Here is a 12,741-nt window from a genome sequence, read left to right on the forward strand (position 1 = left end):
CTCAGTCTCTCCCTCCAGCATCTTATTAAAGTGGTAGTAGACTCTCGTTGGTTATTTTTACCTACAGGCAAGCTTATGATAAAGCTTACCTGTAGATAAAATAAGGATCTCCTAAACGTGCACCCAATGCACATGTATGCGTTGTGCTGCTCTGAGTTGGAGAAAATGCTGCACGACATAACAAGCAGTTCACCAAAATGGAAAAGGGCAATTTGGCCCTAAATGACGTTTTGATGCACAGGTAGGATTATAAGAGATATAAGTCAGCAGTTAAAGTGGTTCTAAAAAAAAAAAAAGTTTTTTTACCTTAATACACTTACTGCATTATGTTAAAAAACTTCCCTCTAACTCAGGGGTGTCAAACTGGCAGCCATCCAGCTACAAGTCCCATCATGACCCTGCCTTTGGGAGTCATGCTTGTAACTGTCAGTCTTGCAATGCCTCATGGGACTTGTAGTTTGGCAACAGCTGGAGGGCCACCAGTTTGACACCCGTGTTCCCCCTGCATCCCCAATTACTTACCTGAGCCTGTCAGCGATCCAGCTTCATGCCCAGCTGCAGGTCTTCTCTCTTCACTTCTTGGTCTCACAGGAGATTCAGGCAGTAGAGGGAGCCATTTGCTCCTGTTTCTGTCAGGAGGGAGTAGGGGGCGGTGCTGAGCCACGCTATGTGTGTCTATGAATGCAGATAGCTCAGCATCAAGCCCAGGAGAGTGCTCCCATAGCACATGGCTTGCTATAGGGGGCACATGCAGTAAAGTAGGAGTGGAGAAGTGGGTAGGGGACTCCAGATTAGGAGAAAGAGGACCTCTCTGTGTAATACCATACCATTAAAAAAAAAACAATTAGGCTTTACAACAACTTTAGGTGTTGGCTGAGTTTAGAAAAATGTCTAGGAGCTGTGTGCATCAGTCAGTAGAAGATCTGTCTGGCCAGCTTTACACAGGACACAGCTTTCTAAGCGTTTTTTGTCAACTTTCCTTTAATTGATTTATGATATAATAACATACGTTTCAATGCCAATAGATTATAGTCACATATAATACATCATCCGTGCGTAGCTCCAAGGTAATGAGGAGTGACATCAACATTGTGTAATACATGCAATAATAATTTGTTTTGTTTACATTCGTTTTTTGGGAGAAAATTAAATTTTTGGAGAATCAGATGCATCAAAATTTCCAAATGAACACAGAAACTAAGGGCAACGAATACGAAAAATGTTATAACAAATGCATTCATTTGGATGACGTCTTTTTTGGATTTGTTCCTTAATGATCCAAATTCATTGTGAATAGCTGTGGTTGTTAAGGAGCTGTCAGCTGCCATTTCCTTAACTGCTTCCCATCCAACCTATAGCAGAAATACCGCTACAGGGCGGGTGCGCAAAATCACAAATATACAGTATATGTGATTTTGCATTTCAGGGTAGGAGGCGTGCGTGATCCGCATGTGCACCCTGCCCGCGCCGCCATTCATGGCCACGGCTGTCGATCACCAGACCCCAGCTGGTAATTACTCGCCAGCACCTAGTAATCTCTGACGATCACCGACGGGGATTACTTACAGTCCTCCTCCCTCTCAGCTCGGGCACACTGCTCTGTATGGCTGGGCACTACCATCCAGAGCAGTGTGATTACAGTGAATCACACACATCCCACCCCCTAGTAAAACACTCCCAGCACTCAGGTAACCCTTTGATTGCTCCTCATTGTTAACCCCTTCCTGCCCAGTGCTATTAGTACAGTGTCAGTGCTTTTTTTTAGCACTGATCAGTGTATTGGTGTCACTGGGGATGTCAGTGACACCAAGTCAGTTTCCCCCAGTGTTAGAATATCCGCCGCGGTCCCGCTATAAGTTGCTGATTGCCGCCATTACTGGTAAAGAAAAAAAAAAATCCCAGTATCTCTACCACCATTTGTAAATGCTATAACTTTCACTTTAATTAATTTACATGCATTGTGATTTTTTTTTACCAAAGACAGCAGTAGCAGAATACATTTTGGCCTAAATTTATGATGAAATTAGATTTTTTTCAATTCTTTTACTGGACATGTTTTATAGCAAAAAGTAAAAAATATTGTTTTTTTCTGAAAATTGTCGGTCTTTTTTTTTTTTATAGCGCAAAAAATAAAAACACACAGGCGATCAAATACCACCGAAAGAAAGCTCTATTCATGAGAAAAAGAGGACGTAAATTTAATTTGGGTGCAGTGTTGCATGACCGCGGAATTGTCAAAGTAACGCAGTGCCATAATGCAAAAAATGGCCTGGTCGGGAAGGGGGGTAAATCCTCAGGAGGGCAAGTGGTCAACAACCATGACTCATCTGCTGTCAGTGGCTTTTCCCTCTGTCAGCAGAATGTAAACAGAACAAGTGTCTTTAAATTAAAAAAAAACAAACCCCTCCCCCCATGCCAGGTTACATACCCTCAACATGGGGGGGGGGGGGTGCTTTGGTGGATGGGGACAAGGGCATTTACCCCACAACCCTGGCTGATTCCAGATTCCTATAAGCCACCCGCCTGCAGACCCCCACAACCATCACCCAGGGTTGTGGGAAAGAGGCCCTTGTCCCCATCAATATAGGAACAAAGTGCTTTGGGGGCCACTTCTTTTGTTTACATTTTTCTGTCATCGGGGAATCCAATAAGCAATAGTTGGGTATGCATTAATACATGTATGTTTTCACAGCAGGTCACTGTTAGATTCATCATGAAAGTATACAGTATATAAGCCCTCACCATATAAAACAACCCATTAAGTTTACATTAGAAATGAAAGGTAAAACATTTGTGTGTAGATATAAAAAACATTATATAAACTTTTTTTAAAGTGATCGCATATTCTATGTTCTCAACTTCATAAGATCTAGGGGAGGAGAAGCAGCAGCACACTAATCTTTCCAGTGAATGGCTGTGCAGGGGGGGGGAGGGGCATGTCTGTACAAACCTGATAATTGGAGTAGCTTCCAGCACACCCAGATCACAGACCATGCTGTGCTCTCATGAGAATGTTATCAAATGTATTTTTTACTTAATGGCTTCACAATATGATACAGGGAGACCAACAAATAAGTATTTCCCTTTGCTGTTTCCTAGGCTCAATACACAAGTAAAGACACCCTCCTGCAGCTAATCCAAGATGTCAAGAAGGTAATAATCCAACTTTTCCTGTGCAATGTAAATGATTGCTATACTGTATTTTTATATGGTCACTATGGACAAGTTTAGCATGATAGAACTTTCTGTTCTATATGATTATCCCCGAATCATCTTACAGTTTGTCAGCCTAAAATAAGACATATCAAGTTCAGCCACGCATAAAACAAAGATGCAGTTTGCATCCTGAGAACTCAAGACCCCCAAGTAATACAAAGCAAAGCTGGCAAAACACTGGTGGAGTGAAAATAGCTTTTTGGGTGACCCTGTCAGCCACTCCGGCCTTTCATCCTTCATCTGAAAAATCAAAGGAGCTGGGCTGAAAATGGTTGGCTAAATAGCAGCTTGATCCAATCCACTGTAGCTGCTGTTCAGGTATTCTGGCTGTCAGAATATACAGTGCCTTAAAAAGTATTCATACCCCTTGAAATTTTCACATTTTGTCATGTTACAACCAAAAAAATAAATGTATTTTATTGGAATTTTATGTGATTGACCAACACAAAGTGGCACATAATTGTGAAGTGGAAGGAAAATGATAAATGGTTTTCAAAATTGTTTACAAATAAATATGTGAAAAGTGTGGCGTGCATTTGTATTCAGCCCCCCGAGTCAATACTTTGTAGAACCCCTTTAACTGCAACTACAGCTGCAAGTCTTTTTGGGGGTGTCTCTACCAGCTTTGCACATCTAGAGGGATATTTTTTCCCATTCTTCTTTGCAGAATAGCTCAAGCTCTGTCAGATTGGATGGAGAGCGTCTGTGAACAGCAATTTTCAAGTCTTGCCACAGATTCTCAATTGGATTTAGGTCTGGACTTTGACTGGGCCATTCTAACCCATGAATATTCTTTGATCTAAACCATTCCATTGTAGCTCTGGCTGTATGTTTAGGGTCATTGTCCTGCTGGTAGGTGAACCTCCGCCCCAGTCTCAAGACTTTTGCAGACTGTAACAGGTTTTCTTCTAAGATTGCCCTGTATTTGGCTTCATCCATCTTCCCATCAACTCTGACCAGCTTCCCTGTCCCTGCTGAAGAAAAGCATCTCCATAACAGGATGCTGCCACCACCATGTTTTACGGTGGGGATGGTGTGTTCAGTATGATGTGCAGTGTTAGTTTTCCGCCACACATAGCGTTTTGGTTCTAGGCCAAAAAGTTTAATTTTGGTCTCATCTGACCAGAGCACCTTCTTCCACATGTTTGCTGTGTCCTCCACATGGCAGCTTGCAAACTGCAAACGGGACTTCTTATGGTTTTCTTTCAACAATGGCTTTCCTCTTGCCACTCTTCCATAAAGTCCAGATTTATGGAGTGCATGACTAATAGTTGTCCTGCAGACAGATTCTCCCACCTGAGCTGTGGGTCTCTGCAGCTCATCCAGAGTTACCATGGGCGTCTTGGCTGCTTCTCTGATTAATACTCTCCTTGCCCAGCCTGTCAGTTTAGATGGACGGCCATGTCTTGGTAGGTTTGCAGTTGTGACAAACTCTTTCCATTTTTGGACGATGGATTGAACAGTGCTCCGTAGATGTTCAAAGCTTGGGATTTTTTTTATAACCTAACCTTCATTACATTTTTTCTCCATAACTTTATCCTTGACCTGTCTAGTGTGTTCCTTGGCCTTGATGATGCTGTTTTTTCTCATACAAATCTCTGAGGGCTTCACAGATCAGCTGTATTTATACTGAGATTAAATTACACACAGGTGGACTCTGTTTACTAATTAGGTGACTTCTGAAGGCAATTGGTTCCACTAGGTTTTAGTTAGGGGTATAGCGTGGATGGAGAAACCTGCAGGCTGATTGAAAGAAAATGTATCATTGTATGCCAGCTTTATCACATTTAGTTCAATTTGCTCTAGCAGGGAAAAAGTCCTTGTAAATCTCCAGGGTCAATCACATGGCTAACCACATAAAAATTCTGCATTGGTACTTTGTATAAATAGTATTTATTTTATTTATTACAGGTACTTACTTTTAGTGCTGTCAATTTATGCAGTGCTTGCACATTCACATAAATCCCTAACCCTCAAGGGGTGTACAATCAAAGGTCCCTAACTCATATTCATACACACACATACTAGGGCCAATTTTGACAGGAGCCAATTGGCCTACTGTCATGTCTTTGGAGGAGGGCTAGGGTGCCTGGGTGAGGCCCATGTGGGCACAGGGAGAGCATTCAGACTCCAGGCAGGTGGTGCTGTGGTTGGGATTTGAACCAGTGACACTGATGCTGCCACGTGGAAGTGCTAACCATTAAGCCACTGTGCTGCCCCAGTATTAATAGTAATTTAGATAATAAGTCCCATATGATTTAAACAAAGAAAATATATGCTCGTGGTCCTATACCCTTAACCAGTGACCAATAAAATAGTCAAAACCACGTGTCATAAAGTATATACTGTAGTGCTATATTAGTCCAGAATATGTGATCTTGTAAGGTTATCATGAAGATAAAGTGATCCTCCTTTGCTCCCACAGTGCACACACCGCACTCACCAGAACTTTTGACCTTTTTGTTCAAGAAGTCAGAAACAGCTTGTTAGATAGTTTGTTTCGCCTTCTAAGGGGTTGATTTACTAAAGGCAAATAGACTGTGCATTTTGCAAGGCCAGTTGCACTCTGAAAGAGCAGTTGCTCCAGAGTTTGGTAAGTGAGGTAAATATTCACTTTACAAAGAATACCCAATCATGTGCAAAGAAAAAAAAAGCAGCATTTTTGCTTGCACATGATTGGATGATGGAAGTCAGCAGAGCTTCTGCTCATTTACTAAGCTCTGGAGCAACTTTACTTTGCAAAGAGCACAGTCATGTTGCCTTTAGTAAATCAACCCCAAAGATGGTATATGGTCATCAAGCTCTCTCAAGACAATCTCCTGGGTCCTCATAAGAATGCTGCCTCTGTGCCCTTAAAGTGCCTCCTTGCCTTTAAATACCTCCACGGTACTCCATTAGCATGTAGACAAAAAGATAAAGGAGCCTCTTGTAGTGGAGTATGGCTTGTTAAATAAAACAAAAAGGATAAAATTGCACTTCCAACAAAATTGGAGTTAAAAGCCGGAAATTTAAACTAAGACTGCTGATTTGTGTTCCTTATGTGCTCCATAAAGTGGACATGACGTAAACCGGAGGCTGCTGATGACGGCAGATTTACAACGTTGATTAACGTTGATTATTTCAGTTCATTAGTCATAGGAGAACTTTGAAGTGTCTGGTAATGTATGTAAAGCTTTAGGAAACTTGGTATCACTTTATTTTCTATGAATGTGTTATTAATAATTCATAATTACTTTTTATTGATGTGATTCACTTTTAAAGACTCAGTGAATTATAATTATACATAATGTATTACCTAATTAGGATAAATGGAATTTTATAAATAAAACAATGATTTGACTACTGACTTAACTAGTCAATTAAACAAACTGAATATTAATAATGAAATGCAAACAATTGATGATATGTAGTTCCATGTTTAATTATATATTAATATGTTGAAACTCCTTGTGTGTTTTATTTATTAGATGTCTTTACAATATATTAATATTATTGTGCAATACGTGAGATATGCTGTATACTATATATGCTGTGTACCTTTGTATATTTGATGCTCTGAGCTTGGCACACTGCATAAATATGTAATTGGATTGCACTATAGTAAAGGGAACCTCTAAAAATGTGTACAATCATTGGCTGTCTTGGCTTTGAAATGGGCAGGCTCTGGTATTGTCATCCTTATGCGGACAGCCCTGAAACCTTTACCTTTGAAAAAATATGGCTACTTTCACACTGCTCAGTTGCAAAAACACAGTAAAAACACATGTGTGCTTGACTGCATTTTTGCCGTGTTTCTGGTGTGTTTTGCATCTATGAAATAAAGGTGTGACTCGTTTTTTTACTGCACCAAACGCGCACCAAAAATTCAGCAAGCAGGACTTTGAAAAATGCAACTGACCTGCAAATGATCAGTGATAAGAGTTCCATAGGATTTAATGATGATGTGTATTTCTTTCACTTTTTTAATGCAAAAAAGAAGAAAAATGGATCCGTGTGAAAGCAGCCTAAGCAAAACCTACTCCCAATTTCTATCCTCAGAAGTCCACTTTAATAAATCTGATTGGTTTGATTTTTTTGATTACCATTAAATTTTTTCTCTATTTTAGACCTTAAAGCGGAGCGCCACCCAAAAAGGGAAGTTCCACTTTAAGCCTTTGTCCCCCACTCCCCAATAAGGATTGACACCTTTGGGGAGCGGGTTCCCGAATTTGACAGGTACCCGCTCCCACTTCCGCTGCGATCACCTAGGCGATCAGAAGCAGAAGTTGTCCTCTCCCCTCCTCCCTCCCCATAGTTTTCTGGGACACATGACAGGTCCCAGAAGACTACGGGATCGTGGAGAGAAGATGGCTTATAACACATATAAATGTAAAGTTCTTTACTCTACAGTATAAAGAAAACGTATGATATAGATACCCTGACTCTATAGCCAGGTAGGTGCTACCCCTATTTCATATATCAGCTCTGCAGATTCTTATGTGACTTTCCTGCTCACTGGAAAAAAAAAGACTACTGAACACTGTCCAATGATCAGGAGGGTGACGCAGGAAACTCCAAGGCTGAATAGGATAAAGGGATGTCTACGGTCTGTAAGCTTGTCTTAACAGGATGATGGGTATTTTTTCAGATACAGTAGTTCACATACACTATATTGCCAAAAGTATTGGCACGCCTGCCTTTACACGCACATGAACTCATGAACTTTAATGGCATCCCAGTCTTAGTCCGTAGGGTTCAATATTGAGTTGTCCCACCCTTTGCAGCTATAACAGCTTCAACTCTTCTGGGGAGGCTGTCCACAGGGTTTAGGAGTGTGTCTATGGGAATGTTTGACCATTCTTCCAGAAGCACAATTGTGAGGTCAGGCACTGTTGTCGGGCGAGAAGGCCTGGCCTGCAGTCTCCGCTCTAATTCATCCCAAAGGTTTTCTGTCAGATTGAGGTAAGGACTCTGTGCAGGCCAGTCAAGTTCCTCCACCCCAAACTCGCTCATCCACGTCTTTATGGACCTTGCTTTGTGCAATGGTGCGCAGTCATGTTGGAACAGGAGGGGGCCATCCCCAAACTGTTCCCACAAAGTTGGGAGCATGAAACTGTCCGAAATGTCTTGGTATGGTGATGCCTTAAGAGTTCCCTTCACTGGAACTAAGGGGCCAAGCTCAACCCCTGAAAACAACCCCCACACCATAATCCCCCCTCCACCAAACTTTACACTTGCACAATGCAGTCAGGCAAGTACTGTTCTCCTGGCAACTGCCAAACCCAGACATGTCCATCGGATTGCCAGACAGAGAAGCATGATTCATCACACCAGATAACACAAGAGTCCAATGGCGGCATGCTTTACACCACAGCATCCACCGGTTTGCATTGCACTTGGTGATGTAAGGCTTGGAGGCAGCTGCTCGACCATGGAAACCCATTCCATGAAGCTCTCTACACACTGTTGTTGTGCTAATCTGAAGGCCACATGAAGTTTGGAGTTCTTTAGCTATTGACTGTGCAGACAGTTGGCGATTTCTGTGCACTGTGTGCTTCAGTATGCGCTGACCCTGCTGTCATTTTACATGGTCTACCACTTCGTAGCTGAGTTGCTGTTGTTCCCAGTTGCTTCCACTTTTTTGTAATACCACTAACAGTTGATCGTGGAATACTTAGTAGCCAGGAAATTTCTCAGATGGACTTATTGCACAGGTGGCAACCTATCACAGTACAACACTTGAATTCACTGAGATCCTGAGAGCGACCCATTCTTCCACAAATGTTTGTAGAAGCAGTCTGCATGCCTAGGTGCTTGATTTTATACACCTGTGGCTATGGAGGTGATTGGAACACCTGAATTCAATGATTTGGAGGAATGTCCCAATACAGTGGCAATATAGTGTATGTACATTAAATCTGTATGCTTACTGTATGCTACTTACCTGGAGTTCTGCATTGCCATATCATTGTTTCACTTTAATCATTGAATCTGGTTTAGGGTAACCTCCCAGCAACATACAAGATCACACTCCTGGATGTTGGACTTGTTATAGAACATCTTATGGGTGGAACATACAGATGCAACTACACAAAGAGATACTTCAGAACAATGTACAAACAACTCAATCAGGTATTTGATGAGCTCCATTTATAGATGAAATGTGTCCTGAAAGCACTGTTATGGATCGAGTTGCTTTCTTGCTTTCTAGCTGCACAAAGTATTTTTTCCTTGACTTTCTTGTGCAACTGTCCAACCATCAGATAAAGAATCGTGATCACACAAAACATTGTAATCTGATAACTGCTTATTGTTAATACATGCAATGAAAGTATTTGGTGTATGAATTCCTTTTTATTTTAATTTATAAATCTTGAATCTTATTTCACATAAGTTTTTATATTTTTCCCCACCTTTACCTCCAACAGTAATGACACTGCCAGGGGTTGGGATAAATTACAGCAATCCCAGGGGTCTATTTACTAAAGCTGGAGAGTGCAAAATCAGGCTCATGTCTGCATAGAAACCAGTCAGGTTCCAGGTTTTATTGCGGAAGCTAAATTGAACAAGCTGAGGTTACAAACTGATTGGTTTGTATACAGAAGTGAGCCTGATTTTGCACTCTTCAGCTTTAGTAATTAACCCCCTCCCCCCCCCCCCCCAGTGTTATCTCAACAGTTACAACAATTTTGTAAAAATTGTTCAAGCAATGGGCATGAAAGGCAAATGCCAAAAACACCCACCACCACAAACACGCACACCTCCAGTGGTTTCACCTTCAGGCGAACAAACCCCTGGAAGAAGAAATGAGAGCTGGAATGAGAGTACTAGCAAAGAGAGCCAGTCATGCTCTCATGCGTTGTACCGCCTATGGTAAAATGTTTTAGGCATTAGGTGTTTTAAGGGATTTTAGGCAGTTTATAGCAATGGTGAGAGCACAGATTGGGTCACCAGTGTGGCAATGCTTATTCATAGTCTAGCTGGCAGATATAAAGGGTAACTCCATTTTTGTGAAATACAAAATATAATTGCATATACAATTGCCATATTGTAATTTAACATTATTAAAAATTACCTTGCATGTGAATCACAAGATATGGTGAACAGAATTACAGTTCACTTATATGTATGTCTTATGGTATATAATATATTGTATAATGTTAGGCTGCTAACAATTTAATATTTATTGGTTGTTAACAGAAAGACCTGTGCAATATTAGATTATACTGGTATATATTAGATTTGCTTAGTTCCATGAAAAGTAGCAAGACTCCAACTTTAGGCCCCCGGGACCTCTAGCAGACCCTTTTAACGATAACCTATCTCTCAAGGAGGTTAGGCTCTCAGAAGGAAACATGGGATGGGAGTATTGAATCTAAGGATTCTAAAGTTTAAGGAATGTATCTGTATTTGTCAGTATACTATTAGATTTTCATTTATGAAAAAAGACATATAAAACCTAGTTATACTTCAGAAAACCAAACAAATTATTTTCTCAGTAGCTAGGATAATATAGTTTGTACTAAAATGTGTTTAGGATGGGTCTTTGAAATGGAGGAGTGCCAGCTATGAATCTTTAGGGATTAGGATGTTGAGCAAATGTTGCAACAGTTTAAGCATTTTAATCCAGAATATGCTGAATATTGGACATGTCTACCAGGTGTGTTTGACATCTCCAACCTTGTCACATCCTCTGAGACATTTATGTGATTGTGTCAGATGAAGATGTGCAAGTCTGGATGGTACCATTTACCAACAAGTGAAAACAGGCAGATTCTAGGGTAATTGCCAACCAAGTGCGTTGCCAGTCTTCCTTGGATTTAGTATCACCAATAGCGTTCCCCAACTTGGAAACATAAAAATGTCTTTTATGATCAGAAAATAAGTTGGAGTGTGGGGACTAATATAAGTTTAAAGGCTAGTGGATTGTAAAGGCATTTGTATTTGTAAGTAGTCAGTTTGACTGTGTAATCTTTGTTTCATACTAGTGATAGGATCAAGTGCCTGATCTCTGGCTATGTAAAGAAATCAGTATTGGGTGCTTAGAACTTTTCTTTAAAGCTAGACCAGTTGTACACTGTGTGTACCTAGAGAGGAATTAATGTGTAAGGATGACGGTTATCCACCAATGGAATATCTTGGGCATTCCAGTTCAGGGTAGGAATAATGGATAACCTTGCAAAGTAGTGGTAAATGTGCGAGATTAACTTGCTATAATGATAAATATTATTTTTAATTTTAGGGTTCAGGTCAATCAGATCAAGGAAGCTCTTCAAAAAGTGATGACTCTCTGGGAAGGATAAATAGGAAAGAAAAAACAAGACACGATCACTTCCTTCAGACTGCCAAACCATTCAAGTCTAAGGTATCATTTTTAAATGAAACTTGGCAAGGATATGAGGATATGTTCTCTTTAATGACATTTAATATTTCCTTACTCTTTCCCTACTGGCAGAATGACACAAATGAAACAGAAAAAGTCCAAAGACCTGGCAAAGCTCATCGTGAGGATGACAGTGGAAAACCTTTCCACTATCCATATAATGAGCTCCTAGTTTGGGCAGTGTTGATGAAAAGACAAAAGATGGCACTCTTCTTCTGGCAGCATGGAGAAGAATCCATGGCTAAGGCACTGGTTGCTAGGTGTCTGTTCCGTGCAATGTCAAGGGAAGCTAGGAAATGGGACATCATTGATGATACACCGGATAAGTTCAAAGGCTATTCCAAGTAAATATATTTTTTTTATTTACTGAAGTGAACATTGGCACTTATTTTTATCAGTGTTTAAGTGACACACAAGAAAAGTGGCCTAGGCACTAACAATAGAAGCATGGGGGGGGGGGGAGCTCTCTAGAGATGTTCTCAACAATGTCACCTTTACAAGGCAATCAACAGTGATCAGCTGTGAAACCACCAACCTGGACAATTGACTCCTTTGCCTTTCTCCCAGAGAAAGCTTGGGCAGGGGATGGCTGGGTAGGGCCTTCTTATATATGAATGATCCCCAATCCAGTTATTTCCAGTTTTTAAGTGGCAGAATACCAGAGAGCCTTTTGGGAAGCAGTAATAAATGCAATATTACTGTTGTTACTATTACTATTATATTTTGTTTTCATGTGGTTTATTTTTGTGAGACTATGCTGACAACACTTTGTTATCCTCTCTACCATAGAGAATTTGGGGATCTGGCAGTTGATCTCCTTGATAAGGCCTATCAGCGGAATGAAAGAAAGACAATGAAGATACTAACATATGAGCTAAGCAACTGGAGCAAATCTACTTGTCTTAAGCTGGCTGTTTCAGGAAAACTCCAAACATTTGTTTCTCATGAATGTACTCAGAAGCTGCTGACAGAAATATGGATGGGGAGGCTGAGCCTAAGGAAAAATTCATGGTTAAAGGTAACTAAAAAAAAAATGAAAATGCTAACGTCAGCCTGGGAATATCACATGGTGCTAAAGTCAGAAAGTGCACTCACAATAGAAATTGCTAAGGAAAAAGTATAAGTGAGCACTCTGACAAGCAGCTGCTAGCACAAAAAAAGGT

General features: G+C 40.7%; 1 protein-coding gene across 1 annotated transcript in view; it reads left to right on the forward strand.

Annotated features, from left to right (window-relative positions):
- LOC149455918 (transient receptor potential cation channel subfamily M member 7-like) overlaps window positions 1–12,741 on the forward strand; it is an 81,568-nt gene that overhangs the window by 14,692 nt on the left and 54,135 nt on the right. The window contains exons 9-13 of the mRNA XM_089685692.1: window positions 3,100–3,153; window positions 9,196–9,327; window positions 11,438–11,560; window positions 11,651–11,922; window positions 12,368–12,596. Coding sequence (XP_089541818.1) covers window positions 3,100–3,153; window positions 9,196–9,327; window positions 11,438–11,560; window positions 11,651–11,922; window positions 12,368–12,596 — 810 coding nt within the window. The remainder of the gene's footprint in view (window positions 1–3,099; window positions 3,154–9,195; window positions 9,328–11,437; window positions 11,561–11,650; window positions 11,923–12,367; window positions 12,597–12,741) is intronic.

Source organism: Staurois parvus, unplaced genomic scaffold (assembly GCF_062004578.1).
Source record: "Staurois parvus isolate SC_StPar_1 unplaced genomic scaffold, SC_StPar_1.0 ptg000381l, whole genome shotgun sequence".
NCBI lineage: Eukaryota > Metazoa > Chordata > Amphibia > Anura > Ranidae > Staurois > Staurois parvus.